At 38.7% G+C, this 21,863-nt stretch overlaps 1 protein-coding gene across 3 annotated transcripts in view; it reads right to left on the bottom strand.

Moving 5' to 3' along the window:
* chn2 (chimerin 2) overlaps positions 1–21,863 on the bottom strand; it is a 255,588-nt gene that overhangs the window by 11,726 nt on the left and 221,999 nt on the right. For all 3 annotated transcript variants that reach the window (XM_068002561.1, XM_068002552.1, XM_068002571.1), the window contains exons 7-8: positions 18,806–18,883; positions 6,564–6,648 (exon numbers count right to left, since the gene is read on the bottom strand). In XM_068002561.1, coding sequence (XP_067858662.1) covers positions 6,564–6,648; positions 18,806–18,883 — 163 coding nt within the window. The remainder of the gene's footprint in view (positions 1–6,563; positions 6,649–18,805; positions 18,884–21,863) is intronic.

The following is a 21,863-nucleotide window of genomic DNA, read 5'->3' as shown; positions in this document are numbered from 1 at the left end:
ATTGTGTTTTGTTGCTAACCATTGATCTATGACATATTACTGAGAAACTGCGGTACGTTAACATTTTTTTGGCTCATGTCAACTGTGGACAATCCCCAATTTTCAAGTTTCACTTGTTTATACAGTAAAAACTTTCATTTCAGGTGAGTTTCACTTGGCATGGAAAGCAGTTCTGTGGGCTGTTTGACAAGAATATGCCTTATGAAAAACATAAACAGCATTAAATAAAAATAGGGACAAATGATTAATTACGCAATCCTGATAAGTGCATTCACTTCCTCGGACACTGGAATTTGCCAAAAAATAGTGATGCTTGGGTTGAAACTTCAATACATAGTGTGAATAGGAATGGAAATCCAAATCAATAATTGTATACTGCATTTTTATGACTAGGGCTACACACCTATATAGAGAACAATCATCTACAACATTTGAGGAAGAAGGAAAACAGGTTAAACACAACAGCAGCATAGGCTACAGCTTATATACTGGCAGTTACCTTTATGCTAAATTTCTACTGGATCCAAATTGGGACCAAGCGACTACATTACAGTAACTCCAACATCAGTGCTGTTCTTTTTTCTGCTTCAACAAAAACTGACAATTCCTAGTATGGGGGCATGGAGAAGTGTAGAGGGAACCTGTGAATAGAGCTGCCACCAGGCCTCAAGTGCAACAGATACAATGAGTGAGGCTGCAGCCTGGATCCCCATGTCAGTCCCACACCCTACCCCCTCACCTTGCAGCTTTCTTCCCTCAGCTGGTTTCTGGTAATGTGGAACCAGAGCTCAGCCATACAATACATTCCAGGGCTTTCATGTACTAGATTTTGGCCATGAGCATTCATTCAACAAAAGAATAAGTCACAAAAATACTGTACTTCGATGAAGTATTATTTATTTAGATCCCATGTGCCTTAAACGCATCCACTGACGTACACCCATTGCAAACTACGGGAGCATGAGTAGACAAGAAACCTGCATCCAGTCCAATTAAATATAGAGTTTTTGACATGCACATCATCTATAATGTGTGAAAAATCTTAGGTCTGAATGCACTTCCTGTCAACCATTTTACTTTACAAGTTCCTATTTCCAGTTATAAGGAAAACTGCGTAAGTAAACTTGTCATTCTGTAATTTCACCCACCAGAAGGTGCAGGGAGACCAGGTGCTGCAGTGGGGCTGCTGGCAGGTGGGCCAGGGCCAGAGCCATAAAAAGAGTGAGGCCAGAGGCAGAGTGCAGCAGGGGATAGGGAGCAGATACAGTCAGGGATATTTATACAGAAAGCCTCTGATGATGCTCATGGGAAGTTAGACGATATGTTGTTTGATAAAGATAATATAAATCGAGAATGTGGTTTCACTGTGGAGCTATACAGAAATTATAATAAACGAAAGCAATTGGAAAGTGGTGATGAATCTGTCTACAAGAAGGCATTTCTATAATCAGAGTTTTGAAAAAAGGAAATAACAGTAAAATATGAAATATATAAACTGTACTGTAAAATGTGTTTATATATTTAATGTGTGTAGTGAAAAAATTGATTTTTTTTTCCTATGTGTAAAAATTATTGAACATAATTTGCATGTCGTATCTGGCATATAAATAATAGATGTATTACTAATTGTGTATCAGCAATATTTGATATTATCTCCCACGTTTATCTTTCTATTTCCTATTAAAAATCATGTCTGCACGCACTTCCTGTTTGCAAAACTTGACTTCCAGGTGCCACATTCTTGTCACACGTTTTGTATTAACTTCTTCGCATTATGAATTCCTAGATCCGTCTTTATTATGGGTTTTTTCTATGTAAACATGTCACGCTGTAATTGTACAATCTGGCCACCGGGTGGTTATGTGCCTCGTCCGCAAAAATGTTCATACAGTCCTATACTGAAAAAACTCAAAACTCCCCATCCACTATCTTGTGTTCTCTGCAGATTATCAGTTTTATTATAAGTTTTTGCATGTTCCTCATAACTTCTGTAGAATTATATTTCATTTTTTTTCTTTTGTACAATCATGCAATGTCCTATAACCCCTCTCCCTGTAAAAATGAAAAATAACTAGCCTTTCTGCAGGCTTCTGCTGACACTGGCTGCTGGCTTCTATTAGCCCTCTCCTGAGCCCCTTCAGTAGCGCAATATCAGAATTGGTGCCCCAAATAAAAGCTGTTCATTTTTTTTTAGAAAAAGTGCATTTTGTTAACAATAGTAACCCTAAATTCCATGGCACCCTGCCCAATCTCTCTCTGTCTGGCCACCACGCAGAGTGCTGTATCCTCATTTCCAAAACCAAAATTGCCCTCCATCCTCTTTACTACCTTGGGCAGATGGGCTAATACTCAACAGTTACCATCAAAAATGTAGATTTAGGCATAAAAAAGTGCAATTTCATGGAAATCAAAAAGTGAATTATTTCTCATTCAACATAATCTTATGAAAAATCTGTGTTCCGATCATGGCTCTCACATAATTGTGAACCATTCAGCGAGGCACAGGTAACTGCATATTACAATACCAGTCCCGTCCCCCCCAAACCAATGAACTGAGTAATCTTTTGGTGTTCCCCCTCCCTCCCATAAGCAAGATGTTTCTGCTAACAGCCCCAACCCAGATGAGCAAGATATTCGTTCTGCTCCCCCTCCAATTAAGCAAAATTTCTACACTTGTATCCTTCCAGCAATATTTTCCTTTTTCACTACTCTAAATGGCCACATCAAGTTTTTCTCATCACCTGCTCTTCCCCAACGAAGGAAGGCATTAACTTCTCTAACCTACCCCCCTCCCCCACCCCCTTAACTGAGTGACATTCTTCTGCTGCCCTCTAGAAGGGGGCAATATAAAATAGTGTTATTTTTGTTATTAGCTTTTTATACATTTGTGTCAGTTCTCTATTTCAAAGGATATGGATATAGTTTTTAGGCTACTCCCTCTATTGTTTTTAGTGTACTTACATAATAAGATCCAAAAAAAAACTTGTTCGACTTGTTGGAATCAAACATTGGAGTTCTGAATTAGACAGTACCACACATAATGCACTTCTGCTCGCCTTCATGTTTTGGTTAGAATCCTAAACAAGATTTTTTATCAAAACGTACCTTACTCTTAAAATAACAAATAGCCAATAGCTTTCTTTTATGACCCATTAAGATATTTGGTTCAGACTGAAAGTGGAAAAAGTTGTCAGCGTCACAAATGTGTGGACTTTCCACATTCCATTATAATTATAATTCAGATGATGGCTTTTGATCTCGAGAGTGAAGGAGTTAACTTCCTCAATTTTAATGTATAAAGTGGTCTTTCAACCTGTATCAGTTTAGTTCACTGATTCAAATTGCTCGTGAGTGCATCAATGTAAATTGCAGGTGTTTCCTGTAACCTGAACAAGTTAATTCCATTGCCAATGTCTGGTTATGCTGTAGCCAGTAGATCCATATGTCTAGAAACTTGTTAATGGGGTTTGGAGGTTAGTGAATATAGTTTCCTTCTGATTGGGTCCTGTGAATCCTGTTGAGCTCCACTTTTGCATAATATATTTTTATTTGTATATTCAAGGCAAGATCATCCAAAGCAATATTTTAATATATTTATTTTGCTGGATTTTTATATTTCATATTTTTATTTAATTATAAATAGTTATATTAGTTGCTTGATCATAAAAAAATCTGATCTGAGTTTGATATCTGTCATTCCAAATTAACTGTAGTAGCACCACATAAAACTACTTTTAATCCAATAAACAGATGATCAAAAATAGGGTCATTTTTAATCCTTTGGTCAAACAAATCTGCAAGGTCAGATTATTCTAAAAGTACAGTTTCTGGATCAGAAGGAGCAAAGTCCACTTATGGAAATTGGTGTTAAACTGTTGAGAAAGAAAATAGTCTATAAAAATATAATATGAGTTTAAAGATTATTTTAAGGTAGTTGTGGTCAATTAATAAGATAATATTCAAAGTAATCCCCTCTCAAAAAGTACAATAATAAAATGGTTCTTTTCTCCTTTTGAAGCTAATTTTTCTCACAGAAAAAAAGTCAAAAGCTATGAGAATTACTAAACACAGGAATATCATCTACATAACTGTGTACAAGATAGTTGGATGACATTACAAAACCTTTTAAGCAGAAACATCAGATAAAACCAGTTATTGGTCCTCTGTGATTGCATAGCAACACTTAGTACTTCTTTGTATTAAACTTCAATTATGTTTCAAACACCTGTTTATGTGTGGCAACATGTTCAGTGTCAAAACAATTGCTGTTGACATATTTGCATTTCTTAGTTACCTTGGTTTGTTTTGTTTTGTTTTGTGGCTGAATTTAAACAGTAATAAAATGAGTAGTTAGTCATGTCTGACCTTACTGTCGAGGTTTACTTTAACACAGGTTGCAGGTGATATTTTAGAAGTCGAATAATGTGTGAAATCACGGCTATCAGGACCGTGGCACTAACTTCAGGGAAAACAGTGATGTCCTTGAACTGGGTACAAATTCACAAGATGTCACTGATGAAATAACATTCAGGAAAAACTGTTAAAAGGATGATCTTTGATGTGAACTATTAAGACTTCAGTTTTGCATCATCCACTGACTATGCAGTGACGTACTATCTTAGTACTATTTGGGGTATAACGTATAGAGGTTGCGACATTCCCTTGCGTCAAACAGTAAAATAAATTCTAACAGCACGTGACAGCTTGCGTTGCTGTACACTACAATAGGCCCTCTCCCACCAAATTAGAAGAATTATAAACTGAACACTGAAAAGATAAAAAGTCACTCTATTTGTATAAATTACAGAGAATTTGAATTGCATTCCAATGAAGCAATCTTAGGGTTGATGTGTTGATAAGCTAGTTACTTCACCCCTCAGTTACTTCCTTGTAATACACTCTTAAATTTGATTTAAACCAATATCTTTAATGTCGTCGTATTATTCACATTTTCAAAATTGTTGATACATGCTACTTTCATCTGTGCTATTTTGTTATCCTCATCAATTTACTCCACTCCTCTCCTGTAGACACTGATCCCTTGCTGTAGCACTGGTTGCCCGATGGTATCTTCATCAAGCAGGCACTATTCGTTTTTGAGCTTGACAGTGAGTGAAATTCAACTGTGGGGGACATCACTGCTGAGCCTAATACTGTCCTTAGTTAAAGTTCACATGTACATTCTCAGGATCAAGAACACGGGTAATTTTTTCTTTGTTAGGCCAGGTGTATCGAGGCAAAATGTGCACCTACAACTGCCTTGGCTGAGATCAACTAACTAGCACAGGCCGGGATGATTTTGAACCAGCTTGTCCAAAATGGCTGAGCTATTCTCTAGATAAATTCACTGAGCCCTCAGAGGAAACTGGTCTGTTCTAGTCTACGGCATTCTGAAATACTGTCTGTGCAGCATTTGTCAGCCATCAATTAGATCAGTGTTGTCTCTTTCAGTATACTGAGCACTGACTATATGACGCAGATTATTCATGCTCCTATGTATGAACTGAGAATGATACATTTGTCTATTAAAACAAAATGTGTAGTCGTTCATTAAGGGTGACCTCATGTTACATTGTTGTAGATCAAGATCCACTTCATTCATTTTAATTAAATCTGTACTTCTAATGAGGAAGGTTAAGACATAAAAAAAACCTGAAGAAACAAGAGACTTCTGTACTATATGTCTCATAACTTACAAGTGTACAGAGAGTGAAGAGTGTTCAATCTACATTTGGACATCTCTAATCTTGTTGAAATAGGTCAGTAGATTTGCATTGATGGTCGGGTGAAATGATCCAACAACTATGCTTGACCCATGGGCCTCAAATTGTCCAACAATCCAGGTAACTAGTCACACTGTTACTAGTCACGCCAGTAACACATTATATCTGGTGAGTATACTTGCTCTTTTAGCTATAGATTGGATTAACAAGGGGTTAACTCTTACAGCAGCACAGAATAGTTTAAATTGAAATGAATGTGGTTACACCCAAGAGGTAGTAAATATTGAAAAGCACATTGAGATGGGCAGGTCATAACAAATAAAATGTTGCCATAGAGTCTTTATAACTCTGAAAAAAAGAACAAGATAACAGACACAGAAAGGGCCTCAGGCTTGTTTGATTAAACACAGAATATAAATCATAGCTATCTGAAACAGGAAGCTTAAAACATTTTAATTGTTTCTACATTGTTGCCCATAAAATAAAAAATCAGTTATTTGTATTATTATTCTGGGCACTACCAGGTATATTTAGATGTTTGAGGAGTGTCCAGCTTACTTAAAAGCACTGCCAGTAACTGATTATAATACATACACCTTTGTGGGAGTAGCAATTTTCCAGTATATACTTTATGTACCACACCCAAATCTGGTTTCATCTTTCCTCCTTAGAAATACGTACTGCGAATTTCTACTTAAATCAATGACAATTATTTGAACATTTTCATTGGAGTTAACAAGGTCCACTGCTTTGCAAAGCTATATTTAATGACAGACAAGTGTTTTTATATGGGGCTTAAAAAGTATAGCCAAAAATACACAAAACAAAATCAGACTGTACCTGAACACCTCACTCCCTGAGCAATCAGGCCCCACATAAAGTTGGCACAGAATTCACACCAGTGAGGACCTCTGAACGTATGGACCTGAAAAACAGAAAGATGGATAAAGAAATGAAGGCTGGAGGCAGATGGCCTGACAGATGGAACATACAAAAGCATTGGTCACAAAGCACACAGTAGGGATCAACATATGAAACCGTCTTTACACGACCAGGGCTCTTTATTTTCACTTCTTCACAGCTGGCCCCTAGAGAAACAATTTTTTTCCTTTACACAACAATGCTTTTTTTGTGCCTAACAATTAATTTTCGCCGTAACAAACTTGCAGCACCTTGGTTTAGGCCAGTCACAGGCAGACAAGATTTAAAACAGTCAACAAAATTAACTTTCCTACTTGCAAGAATGACTGAACATATCCACATTAACCAAATACAAGAGTGTCAAAGCAATGACAAGTTTAATATTACACTTTATAAAAAGTGATCTTTATTATTGGATATCAGAGAGTGTAGGCATATAAAATAGTTCCAATGATGTTCTAACAGACTCTGCAGCATTCAGTTTTGATGAAGGATGAACCTATCTTTCTCTTTCAGATGATGAACCAATCTGTGGTGCTATTCCAGCAGTTTACATTTTTATTTCAGATTTTCAGCAACTGTGTTTTTCATATCTTTAGTACACATGCATAGTTTTTTTTACATTTCCCATGATGTTGACTAGAATGTGTTTATTTCCCATACCTAATAGCCCTGAGGCGGTGGTCAGCTGCCTACACAACCAAGTGACTTACTAGGCCACTTAAGAGTCAACCTGATGTGTGGAACTAGTGTTACATGCAGGCCAGGCCAGGCCAGGTCTTTTACCTGAAGGACATTATTTTATGGTGATTTTTTTTATTAAGCAGGTTTATTGAATTCAGTTCTATAACTTGCCACAGTGGGATCTGAGCTCACGACCCTAGTCCAGAACCATAACGACTACACTATTGTCACATTTATTTCATGCAATACTTTTCTGGGGGTGTATTTACATATTGGAGGCACCCTAGCTGCCTGTTCAGAGGCCACTTCCAGCAGTGACCGGGCCGTTGAGGAAAATCTATCCCGGGATTTGCTCCAGCTGAAGTTATACTGTAAACAGTAAGTTAAACTGATGCAACTCCATCTTTTGGAGGTAGTCACAATTGCATCAATACTGTTGGGATTGACCAATCTTGCACTGGCAGTATTCTATTGCACTTTTGAAGCCAGCACAATGAAAGTTTCCATGTAGTGCTAGTACCAAAATTGTAGCACAACTACAGCATAATATCACTAAAGTTTTCAAACTGTAACTTTAAAAACTAATCAAAACTGTGTAAAACTGAACTGTCCTCAGATGGTTCCTGGAGCTCTGCCCAGGCACAGTATCGTATTCAACAAGTTAGGAGTGCTGAAGGGGCATGGCCTAAATGATGTTAGGCCATAAAGATTAGAAACCACAGCAGTTCTAAATCTGGATTGGCTTATTGGCCCACAGGGTCAGACAGTGAAAATGTCACTCTGCGCACCCTGCTTATACCTGTAAAGTTACATCAGTATGAAACCTGTACTGAGCTAAGTGTTGACTGATACGTTTAGAATACTAATTTCATACCAGTATTTATAATTTACCTGCATTTGCACTGGCACTGGAAATTAATGTGGTGCTGAGCACATAACATTAGCAATTTTTCTCACTTAAACTAACAGCCTGAGACTACTTTGGCACCAGTGGTAAACCAGACTTGACTTTAAACTGGTATCTATAACTTGGCATCCCATGGATATTGTGTAGCACGACAACATCAATAAAATAATACTCAATGGTGCAATGGTGAAATAAAATATGAATGCAAATTTTATAACATTTCTCAATTATTTGTTCTTCATTAATTAGTGAAAAGTTTGTGTTTTGTTTGTACTCTGCTGAGGGATTTTGGCACAACAATAGCATTATAGTCAAGGAAACAAGAGTGCAAGAAATACTGTTATGCAAAATGTGGCAACTTCCTACGAGGAAGTATAGAACATTTTCTTCAGTTTTCCTGATTAGCAAGAACCCAACTTGTAGTTTGGGAACATACAGAGCACTTGCAGCTTTTAATGGAGATGCAAGTGAAAACGTAATGCAGTCTGGGAAACTCAAACATTATCTGAAACAACCAAAACCATTTTTGGTCAGGCAGACTCTGAAATCTCAAATACGTCAAAGGTTTGCTTAATGAAACAAATTCAAAATATTGCATTTTCTTTTCCTCAAAACTTGAGTCAATTCCTGCATGTAATCATTTTAATTTTTATAGTGCCATCATTAATAAATGAAAGCTAGAAGGACTAAAAAAAGTCCTGTTAAAGCAATTTTTAAAAAATCAAATGATCTCGAAAAGAATTTCAGCAGGCAGCATTTGTCACTTTTAAAATACATATCTTAGGCAATATTCTTTTTAGAACACCTATACAATCTTACTGATATTTGTAAATGATAATCCTTGGGTTCCTGTTAATTATTTGGGGAGAATATTGTGGGCTAGATTTTCTCAGTGATGGATTTACTACCAGAAAAAAACAACAAACTTGCACAGAGAACTATCCCAGTTTTCCTGGATGCACCTTCAATAAATATTCCTGGTGCACTGCCAGTGCTATTCGTGCCCTCTTTAGACATTCCACCTCTTGGGGAGGAGGGGGAGGAGGGAATCCAGTGCTACTGCAGCAGCTGAAAGAACCATTGGAGTTTACAGCACAGAAGGAGACCATTGGGCCCGGGCTCGTCATTGTCAGCTCTTTGCTAGAGAAATCCATAAACTAATCCCACTGCAACAAAAACAGAAAATGCTGGAAACACTCAGCAGGTCAAGTAGCATCTGAAAAGAAAGGAAAAAAAGTTAATGGTTCATGTATCACCCTTGATCAGAACTCACAAAGGATTATACCTGAAACGTTAACTTTTCTTCCTTTCTTTACAGATGTTACTTGACTTGCTGAATATTTCCAGTGTTTTCTGTTTTTGTTTCAAACTTCCAGCATCTGCAGTATTTTATTTTTTGGACTAATCCCGCTGCACTGCATGCTTTCCATAGCCCTGGATCTTCTTCAGCTTCAAATATTTATCCAATTTTCCCTTACAAGATGCACTGTTCTTCTCTTAGCCTTTTCTGCTCCAGTGGGAATAGTCCCAGAATCCCTGCCCACCTGCTGTCATTTGCATGTAAGCGGGGTGAGGATGCAGTGGTTGAAGTCGCCCATCACCAACAGGGGAGGGGAAAAATCAATGCAGCAGTTTTTGGGACGAGGATTTGGTGGCTGGTCTCCCCATCCTATTTTCCTCCCACTAACAATTGAGCACTGCCTGAATAGGATCAGATTTCTAGAGGAAAATCCAGCCCAGTTTATAATAAAATTGAGAGTTTGAAGAACGTAACAAATTTTCTTCCTTCTAACTTCTTTAGTATTTAGACCAAACCCTTCAACTCCTTAAACAAAAACTGTTTTTTTTAATATTAATCATTCTTGCCCTGGTAACAGCAGCCGTATAAACTTGATCATCTACATGGCTCAGAGCCAGAGGCAAGAAACTCAGCAGGAAGGCAACAATAAAGTCTACTGACTAAATTACATTAAATGCTAACTATGTTAAGAATCTGTACAGAAGATCATTGTCTGGTCTCAGGGCAGCTATATTTTTCTCGTTATGTTTTTGGGTTAAGGCAGTAACAGGGAAGAGATACAGCTATTCATGAAACGTCAATTATATCATTTTGAAGAACTTGCCTTTCATCATAAAATGCCATCTACCAAAATACTGTTTTAACCCTGTGAATGCCAACCCTGTGGGGGCTTTCAAAACACAAACACTTCATACTGTGAACATTCTAATAAAGTTAACTACAAATGGGTGAATATTTCATGAATTTATATTACAAAGAATGAACCTGTATTTATATAATGCCTTTCACCTCCTCAGTGCATCCCAAAGTGCTTTAGACAGTGTAGTCACTGTTATGAAAACAAAAGCAGCAACCAATTTGTGCACAGCAAAGTCCTACAAATGGCAATGAGATACTGTCATGGGATCTTTTACGTCCACCCGATGAGGCAGACAGGGCCTCGGTTTAACATCTCATCTGAACGATGGCACCACCCGAAAATGTGGTACTCCCTCACTACTGCACTGATGTGTAAGCCCATATTATGTGCTGAAGTACTGGAGTGAGGCTTGAACTCTCAATCTCATGACTCAGAGGAGAAAATACTATCACTAAACCAAGCTGACAGTGGAATATGCTTAAAAAGAATTATTCTTCAGGTAAGGTGGATGATTTCATATGACTACATGAAAAATATTGTATAACAGGCACTTAGGAGTGCATTGCATACAGGACAACAGATACCTATGTGATAAAGGATACAGAAGAGAACTTTATATATAGCAGTGTTACTTAGTCATCTTTTGTTGAAACCCACGATCCCTACCAAAATGCTGTTCAAGCGCCACTGTCAGGGAGCTGTACAGTTGAGGGATGGGATGCAGGTCTGTGCCACATACTTATGCACAGGAACATGAAAAACAAATTACAGGACTAATACAGGTCCTTTCACTTACAGTATGGATCTAGGGTAACGCTACTTCCTAACTGCATTCCGAGACAGGGAGAGAGAGAAACAGAGAGAAAAGCCATGCTCTTCTTTAATAGTGCCATGGGATCTTTTCCATCCTTCTTCGACAGTGCAGCGCCCCTCCAGTACTGTGTTGAAGTGACAACCTAGATTGCGTGCTTGAACCATAATCTTCTGACTCTGAAGCTAGAGTTCTACCACTGAGCCAAGGCTGATACTTAAAAACAAATCAGAGGAGAAAAACAAAGCAAAAAAAGCTATAGGGAAAGAGCAAGGGAGTGGGACTAATTGGATAGCTCTTTCAAAGAGCCAGCATAGGCACGCTGGGCCAAATGGCCTCCTTCTGTGCTGTAAGATTCTATGATATGATTCTATGATAAAACCAAAATCTGATTGAAAAAAATTCCATGACTGGTAGTAAAATATGACTAAGCTTTTGGGAACAAAACTAAAATATGGCTAAATTTTATCCAGAGGACTTAAAATAAAATAAAACAAAACTACAAGCTCCATTGATAAGGCTAGAACAAAAACAAATTTCTGGGATTAAAACATGCAGCTCGGTCATGTCCCAATCAGCAGCATCAGCAACAAGTTCTGAGCTCATTAAGTTCTGCAAATGTAGGACACGTGAAAGGCTTAGTCCCCATAGTAACAGGCCACTGTCTTCTCTCAAGGTTTAATACAGCTGTTACTCTAATGGGCTCTTGGATAAAGGACCCACCCGGTGTATCACTAAGCCATACAAGTCAGAAGATCCCAGATTTAATTCCCAGGCAGCAGCAATTAGTGTACAATTGGCCTCAAATTCAATACAAGGCAAAGCTGTGGCTCCTCTGATGGCTCACTGGTCACTGAATAAATCCCAAACCCTTGCATTTTGATTAGGAAGGTCTAAAGCACTGACTTCTGGCTCAGTCACTCTCCCACCTTCCAGCCACTTTGGAAGCCCAAGAGGCACATGGAGCAGCACGTCCACTGACAGCCACAGGCAAAAAGAATCTTGTCTGTGAGTGGTCCCTGGCCATGCTATGGGTACCACTGATCTATAGGAAAACAGGTAGCTGGGAATATATTACCTACAGGGCAATTGATACCTAGGAGTATGTTGCCATTGATAAAGCTTGCCCGATTTTCTGTACTGTCTTGAAACATGTTCTTCTGTGTTATTCTGTGTAATAAATTTAAGATTAAATCAATTCTTTGGATATTTCTTGTTTGAGAAAGAAACTTTAAGTAGGGCAGGTTGGTGAGTGTGGTACTAAACTCTCATACATGTCATTCCACTCAGATGGAAGTGGGAATATACCATGTGATTGAAATGGAAGTGACTGGAAGATTTACTTCACAGCAAAAAATCTGGAAAATAAACTACCTTGTGTTATTATTAAAAAAACATTTGGAGCAGAATTCCATTCTTTTAGTGTGCATCATTGTCCAAACCATCGCAATGCATTGTTTGTGTCACCAGCAATACAAAGTGGTACTTGCTGCAAACTTGTTCTCACCTGATGTCCACACCTCTGCATTTCCCCGAAGTCATTGCTGGATAGACGTCAGAAGCATATAATGTACAGGATTGGAAAACAGCATTGCAGTCTACCTGGCTGGTGCCAGTGACCGATATTTCCTTCCTCCCTTGCCATTGAGATTAATTGTAGCATCCAAACTATTGTCCTGGTTGAGATCAACTAATAGGGCACAGGCCAGGAATTGGATCAAAGAAGCTTTAGACCGTATCGTTGAGTGTTATAAAGGACCTGACACATTAGTTCATTGAGGAGCTCCAGAAATAAACATTTTAAGAGATATGCTCCTAATACAACGTGGTGGAATGGAATACTTTACAGCTGCAACAGCTTTAATAAAGGGGCTGAGCACTGCTTTAAAAAAGTCTTGCTGCATTATGGGAAAATGCACCCAATAAGCAATGGAAACATTTTTATCAGCACAAATATAATTAGCCATGCACCCACATAATAGCAAGTGAACATCTCACCAATGATGGGGGACTCGAGTCTTTTGTTCATTTGTCTGAAACTGTTCTAACTCACTGTGCCAGTAGCACTTTTGAGCTATCAATTTCTGAAATGTGAAAGGAATCACCAGTGAGGTATTTTGGCTACAATTTGGGTTCATATTCCATTTTCATTGAGAAAAGTTTCTACAGTCTTCAAAATTTCCATCCCTCCCCCACCCCTACACTTTTTCAGCTGGGAGGATACTCACAATTGGTGATTACTACTCTGTGATTGTGCAATACAAGGTGTTCGTTGCTGTGTCTGAACTGGTTCAGATGGATTCTGTTGTCCACTGCCTTTTCTAAAGACTGAGGATGCAGTGACCCTATGGTGTTCCATATAGTAACTTCACTATGAACTACCAAACCTTACTTCGCTAGACCATATACTACACATGATGCTGATATTTTCGAGTTTAGCTCTGAAACTATAAACTCAGCCTCTTAACCTCTTCTTGTTGGCATGTTTTCCAAAATACAAACCGTATTATTTTAACAGTGCATCCAAGCTAGGATTTGAATTTATAACTCTTATTTGAAGCTCAATGTTGTAAGCTGGAGTTGCTACATCACCGGTAAATTCTTTACGAATAGACCTTTGCAACCATTAATTCTGACCAAATACCGAGAAATTAACAAACATAGTGAATGCTGAAATTCTGAAACAAAAATAGAAATGCTGAAATAACATAGGAGGTTAATCAGCATCTGAAAGCAAAAGACAAATTTAGGGTGGAACCTTTCATCAGAACTTTTTCTGACAAAGAGATTCACTCAAAATATGAACAAACTAACCTGCTGTGTATTTCCAGAATGTTCTATTTTTGTTTTAATGAAACATGGAGGCATACTTGTAACTTTGAACAGTGTCTAATCCTGTAGGAGACTTGTTTGCTTTGGAAGTGGGAATTTGAAGTGATTAAAGAAAGAATTTGGAAAGTTTTCATGCTTAACATTTGAATATTCAGCAAAACCTGAAAAGGGTGGACAGGTAAATTTTTACTGGGTCTACTGTACTTGACTTTTGATTAATCGTTTAATCTTGCTGTACAATATTCTACTTTGGTAGTTCCATTAATGATCTAAACTGAGGTTGAAAAATTAACCATCCAGTTATGACTTCTAGAAGTGTAACACAATAAATTTATTATTGATTGCAGCTATTTAAAAATGTAGTTAGCACTGTGTGAAAATGTTCATGTTATTATAAATAAGCATAATATTGATGATGCACAAAATTACATCTATATTTTGAAAACATGTTACCGTTATAGAATTATAGAGAAAAAGCTTCAAGCACCCAAAGTTTATGAGCTGAGTCCTTGGTTATTAAATTCTCAACTCTTTAATAACATCAGAATAATGGGCTCCAAGGTTGCCATGAAGATGCATTTACAGATAAGTTCTGGGTGATTATATAAAGACATTCACTTGCTATTCATTAGCAACACTTTCAGTGTGTGCAAACAATCGCCTGAAATTGCTATGAGTGGCGAACATGCAGTGGTCGCCGCTCATTAGAGTTAAATTCACCCATTAAGTTACCACGTTCTTTTTGGTGGCAACTTCCTTGAACTGCGAGTTCAAATAACATCAGCGTTCTTTCCCGGGCTGTATGAGTGGTGAAAGGATCTCTAAGGCCCCTCAACCAATCAGCTTGAAGCAAGCCACGCTGTGAAAACCAGGAAGTGCAATTCATTCACAAACAGTGCAAACTAAAAATTGGGATAAAATGATATAGAGAAAGCGAAATAAAGAGAGGATAAGATTAAAAGGCTCAGATAAAAGAGACAGAAGGAAAAAGAAAAAAAAAGAAAAAAATTACATTTTTTTTAGTGTCCAAATAATATTAAAATTGGGAGTAATGAGACACCACATTTTTAAAAGTTAATTTTTAGTGCCAGAGAGGTTGTTTGGCAATCACTAAGACCTACCACGCTGTTAAAACTTAGTTTAGGCTTAAAAAACTGAGCGTACCTGTTTTGTAGCGAGATTAATTATTTTCCAGCTGAGCAGGAGAGCAAGTTGGCACTGGTCCATTGATTCTATTGATTGCAGCCGGCGATATCCCTTTAAGGCGAAGCTGTCAGATCGCTGGCGAACCAGGAAGAGCAAGTTCCGGATTTCCACGTTTGACTGCGCATGTGCTGTCACCGGAACTTGCTCTTCAATTTCGCCCTTAATAACAGTGAGCGCTGTTGGGCTCACCGTTATTTTGAAAGCAATTTCCAGCTCAATATGTAATACCATTTTATTTAAAGGTTGCATTGTCTCTGCAACAACTTAAAAATAAAGCAAGATGCAATATTTCCATGCTCTACAAATAATCCTGCATAAGTGAAAGTGTTGGTTCATTCACAAAAAACAAGTCTGGCGAGCCAGACCGTTTTGAAAACTCAAATTTTTGAGGAGAGCGAAATATGCACAAGATCAAACCTATTGATTAAAATTGTACACAGAGCAGAAAACCCTCTCTGCGGTGATAACGTTTACTATTGTAAGAAATCAATGGAAGAACTAAAGCTAATTGCTTTCCAGAGAATATAACAAAAACATTTTTCTAAATAATTACTCAGAATGCCAGCTTTTTTCATCTCAATACCAAAACCCTTACTTGTGGCTAAAACTATTGAACTGACAAAAATATAGTTGAATCAAGCAAAAGTAGTATGCTGGTCATATGATATTTAAATCACAAGGGATGAGACAGTTCAGACATAAGGGAGGTAATTTTAACCCCAAAGAACGGGTGGGATGGGGCAGGTGGGAGATAAAAATTAGTTTTTTGAAGTGAGACCACAACCCAGCTCCAACGTGCCTGCTTCAGGGTTTAACCCAAGCACATTGGATGCGCACGCATTCGAAACCCGGAAGTCCCATCCTCACTTAATGCCAGCGATCGGATTGTTAAAGGGGCAATGTACCTCATTGAGATAGTTGAAGCACTTCCCTGCGTGCACCCCTCTCCCCAACCTTCCAGGCTCCATGTAAAAATTATGCCCAAGGAGTTTGTTAGCCATAGTTCAATTTAAATTTCTCATTTAGAACAAATATACAGTAAACTCTTTACTTCTTATTGTCCAAAAGAGAATGGGTGAATATTGTTTTATTACACAATTAGTTCATACTGTGTCATGGTTTAGAGTACTTCACAATTCATTATACTTACTGCAGGAATGTTAAAATTTGAGCTGCCAAACATAAAGGTGATTAGTTACAACAACTTGCATTTATAGAGCGCCTTTGACGTAGTAAAACGTCCCAAGGCACTTCAAAGGAGCAATTATCAAACAAGATTTGACACCGAGCCACATAAGGAGATATTAGGACAGAGGACCAAAAGCTTGGTCAAAGAGGTAGGTTGTAAGGAAAGTCATAAAGGAGGAGAGGTAGGGGGTGGAGAGATTTAGGGAGGGATTTCCAGAGCTTATGGTCTAGCCAGCTGAAGGCATGGTCACCACTGGCGGAGCGATTAAAATCGGGGAAGTTAAAAGAGGCAAGTACTGGAGGAGTGCAGAGATCTTGGAGGGTTGTAGGGCTGGAGGAGGTTACAGAGATAGGGAGAGGTGAGGCCATGGAGGGATTTGAAAACAAGAATAAGAATTTTAAAATCGAGACGTTCTAGGACCGGGAGCCAATGTAGGTCAGCAAGCACGGGGTGATGGGTGGACGGGACTCAGTGCGAGTTAGGATACGGACAGCAGAGTTTTGGATGAGCTCAAGTTAATGGAGAGTGGGAGATGGGAGGCTAGCCAGGAAAGCATTGGAATAGTCAAGTCTAGGGGTAACAAAGGCGTGGATGAATGTTTCAGCAACAGATGAGGTGATGCAGGGGCGGAGACGGGCGATGATGTGGAGATGGAAGTCGGCGGTCTTGGTGATGGAGTGGATAAGTGGTTGGAAGCTTATCTCAGAGTCAAATAGGACGCAAAGGTTGCCAACGGTCTGGTTCAGGATGGAGTTGGTGGCTAGGGAACGGAGTTTGTGGCGGGGACTGAAGACAATGGCTTTGGCCTTTCCAATATTTAGTTGGAGGAAATTTTTGCTCATCCAATACCGCACAAGCAGTGTGATAAATCAGAGACAGTGGAGGGGTCGAGGGAGATGGTCGTGAGGTAGAACTGGGCGTCGTCAGCGTACACGTGGAACCTGTTGTGTTTTCGGATGATGTCGCGAGGGCCAGCATGTAGATGAGAAATAGGAGGGGGCCAAGGATAGATCCTTGGGGGATTCCAGAGGTAATGGTGCAGGAGCAGGAAGAGAAGCCATTGCTGGTGATTCACTGGCTATGACAGGACAGATAAGAATGGAACCAGGCGAGGGCAGTCCCACCCAGCTGGATGACAGAGGAGAGGCACTGGAGAAGGATGGTGTGGTCAACCGTGTGAAAGGCTGCAGACAGGTCGAGAAGGATGAGGAGGGACAGTTTACCATGGTCACAGTCACATAGGATGTCATTTTTGACTTTGATAAGGGCCGTACTGTGGCAGGGGGGAAACCTGATTGGAGGGATTCAAACAAGGTAAGTTTCTCACAAATGTACACCCATGATTACAAGAAGATTATCTTGTTGCTTGTTTCTGTTTTAAAAGGGCAGCACAGCGGCACAATGTACCGAAGGACCAAATCAACACCATGGTAGGAATAGGGTGTAGTCCAAAGTTCCTTGCACTAGTGAATTTCCAATTTCAGTCACATAACTCTGAGCAAATGCTGACTGAGGCCATGTACTTTCTCCAAGGAATAAAGTATAATTGAAAGGAGGGTCACCCCTCCATCGTTCTCATGCACATTCTAGTGGTTAGTTTAAAGCAGCATTGAGGACACATAGGGACGGACTAACCCCCCCCTCCCCCTCCTAACCATCTCCAGTTGATGTGCATCCTGTGGCGAGCAGGAAACAAGGGTGAGGGGATTGACAAGTACAACCTTTGTTTAAACATTTAATTTTACTATTAAAAACTAGCACTCATTTTAATCATTAGTTAAAATGCTTGCTAGACCATTGAAGAAAACGTTATGGGTTTTCATGACCAGAATAATGTAGCTAACAAAGTTAATTAGTAGTAATCTTATATTAACTACAACATTGAGTTGTAAAAGATGGCAGCTGCAGTGATTGTGGAAAACTTCAATTACATACCAGCATAACTACCATTGCTTTACACCTTTCTATTGCAGAAACGCTGCTGATCAAAGTAAGTTTCACTGTCAATCCATCTTTAATTAGATACAGTTAAAGAGCAGTTAATTAACAAGAAGCATAACAGAAAACTGGTCCTGAATTCCGAAATGTACCATCGAAGTAACAAAGATGCATATTTGGGATTTCAAGCATGTTTAAAGAGTGTAAATAAATCTTCTAAACAGGCACATTTCTATGAGTGTCCTGCATTGTTTCGTTAAAAGATATTAAACTGAAGTGAAAGTGATAATAATTCTACATAACTTCCAATTACTATTAACATTCAATTACTTTTAGCAGTGATAAGGTCAAGCATGGAGGATTTGCTAATTACTATAATGCCAACTTTCATTGCATTCAGCACTTTAATGACTTAAATTTAAAAGACAGTCTTACCTTAAAATTGTGAGCTTTCTCATAATTGAAATGGTTTTCACTTTGTTTCAAGGCAGCTCTTCTGACAAGTGAGGTGATCTGTGAATAGGCAAAAAGTTTCAGAGGTTGCCATAAAACTGTATTCCTTCTACCCACTTTCATCCCTAGTGCCACAGCCAGCAGTTCTTGATGCTTCTTGTCCTTTTTGGATTTGTGCATAACAGGAGGACATGTCTGTTCATTCTCTAACCACAGTTCCTCAGACGGCATGGCGTTAGGGTCCCAAATACGTTCCCTGTCCTCTGAGCTGTGAAGTTTTAACGTCCTCAAGTTTGCCAAACAGCCTCTAATGTTAGCAACCAAAGTGGCAGCAGCTGCACTCCATTCTGCCGAGACCTCAGGCATGTGACTTGAATGGGCTGTCTTGTGTGATGGAAGGGGCTTCTGCATCTGAATGAGCCTTAGCAAAGGCCTGTGTGAGCACTCAAGGCAGACGTGTGCTGCAGACAAAAGCTCACATTCATAAACCCTGCAAAACCTTGGCAACGGTTTCTAGACAGACGTTACAGAAACTTTAGGCAGGGGGTGGTAGCTCTGCACCCTGAGACCACAGCAGATTTCAAAGGGCCGATCCGTTCTGCATGGTACCACATTAAAGAAACGAGCTCAGACAGCACTGGTCAGACACTGCATCCAATTACACAGCAAATCAGACCCAGAGAGTTGTAAGACCTTCTGATCAGGGCCGAGAGATTAAAGTGCATAAAAAAAAATCCACTCTAGGGTAATCTTACAGTATGCAAATCCCTTTTCATATCCTGTGGAAATGAATATCCTATAAGATACCAGTATCAGAGGATTAACAAGACTCGACAATGCATTGTAAGTCACCTCCCAGTTTAAAAATGCGATTTTGCATGTTAATACATACAGTGTTAAGAAATCATACAAATTAATTTACAGAATTTGACACTATGTTAAACTTAAATCAAGATTTTGTGCAAAAGCAGAGGCCTGCTACATGTCCCAAGCTATCACCATGTTAAAATTGCTATGCACAAAGAATCTTAGTATTTTCTCAAAAATGTAAATATTAGAACTATAACAAATGTAGAAAAGGTAAATGTAAAATTCTTGTGGATATAACATTTCTGGCTATCAGAAAAGTGCCATCTTGTGTCATGTACGTATATTTGTCTTCTCTAATACAGCGTAACGTACTGATCTAAATGCATCCATAAGGTTGACACTAATGCTAGGGATAAACACATCAGAATGAAACCGGATTCTGACTCACCTCAAGATTCCTGGATCAAGGGGTCCCATGGTGAATTTTGGAGGACTTTAAACACAAAACACTGATACTTTACAACCAGCAGTCTTATGAAGTCCAAAATTGATCTGAAATACCACAATTATTATGTGTCCAAATAGATCTGAAACCATCAATTCACACTGGAATGGGCCCTAGGCACAACCTGAACCTAAAGATAAATCTTGTAGGCAATGTTTAAAATTTGTTTTTGTCTTCTGATATTTGACATATTAGGGATGCTTCTCACAGAGACATTTTATTTTGCTTTAAATAAAGTCTAATATTTTCACCCAATTTCTTTCTGAAAATAATGAGCCCTTGCATGTTGTGAACAAAATAAGCATAGTTTGTACAATTTCAAAATTACAGAATCAGAGGTTTACAGCTCAGGTTGCCATTCAGCCCATCGTCTTTGTACAGCTCTTCACTAGAACAATTCAAAACTAATCCCACTGCCCTGCTCTCTCCAGACAGTCCTGTATCTTCCTCTGCTTCTAATATTTATCAGGTTTTTTTCTTTAAGTTGCAACGGTCTCTAGCTTAGCTAGTCTATATGGCAAAGTATTCCATACTTCAAGGACTGAGTTAAAAAAATTCTCCTAACCTCTCTCCTCACTTCGACAATTTTAAATGGATGATCCCTTGTCACTGGCTCCACAACCAAAGGAAATAGTCTTTCCCTAATCACTTTTATCAAAACTCTTCACAGCTTTGAAAATCTCTAATAAATCTCCTTTTAGCCTTCTCTGCTCCAGTGGAAATAGTCCCAATATCTCAAGTATCTCTTTGTAACAATAGTTGCCCATCCCTGGATAACTATAACTTTCTTTACAGCACTTTAATCTTTCAAGGACAGCTTTTCGACACCATTAAGACAAAGTTCAAAGAACAATGTGCATTGAGAAACAATACAAGGTTCTGCAGTAACAATGGAAAATACTAAAAAGGCACAGCAAGTCAATCAGCACCTGGAAGAGAAAGTTAATGTTTTAGCTGTAATCCTTAATCAGAACAAGTTCTGTACATTCTTGAGATCTAACTATTCAGCTTAGAATCTGCAGTATTAATTTCTACAGCTGTTTTTCAAATGCCAACTTTTAAAAATCTGTATATAAATCAGTGTTCACAGGGGTGCGGGGCTAATAACATATTATCACTATAAATGTTTTGAAATTGAAGAAACAGACATACAATTGACAACCAGGTCACTGGAAAGGGGATAATTCAACTTTGAAGAAACTACTTCCTGTAGTATATGTCAGCTTTAATGCACTATTTCAGCCACATATCAGTTACTCCAGATGTTCTGGAACATGGTCATACAGTGTTAAGCTCCACAGCCAAAGCTATGCTATTTAAACTTGAAGAGTAGAACAAATGGAACAATAAGAATGCAATTATTTTCTGTTGGAAAAATCAATTATTCAGTTACAGAAATCTAATAACAGAATGGTATCTTTGTATTTTTAATTAATTGTCTATATTTTTAAAATTTGTTCATGGGATGTGGGCGTCGCTGGCGAGGCCAGCATTTATTGCCCATCCCTAATTGCCCTTGAGAAGGTGGTGGTGAGCTGCCTTCTTGAACCGCTGCAGTCCGTGTGGTGAAGGTTCTCCCACAGTGCTGTTAGGAAGGGAATTCCAGGATTTTGACCCAGCGACGATGAAGGAAGGGCAATATATTTCCAAGTGGGGATGGTGTGTGACTTGGAGGGGAATGTGCAGGTGGTGTTATTCCCATGTACCTGCTGCTCTTGTACTTCT

This window comes from Heptranchias perlo, chromosome 2 (assembly GCF_035084215.1).
Source record: "Heptranchias perlo isolate sHepPer1 chromosome 2, sHepPer1.hap1, whole genome shotgun sequence".
NCBI lineage: Eukaryota > Metazoa > Chordata > Chondrichthyes > Hexanchiformes > Hexanchidae > Heptranchias > Heptranchias perlo.
The sequence above is the reverse complement of the archived record's forward strand: the minus strand, read 5'-3'. Positions and strand labels throughout refer to the sequence as shown.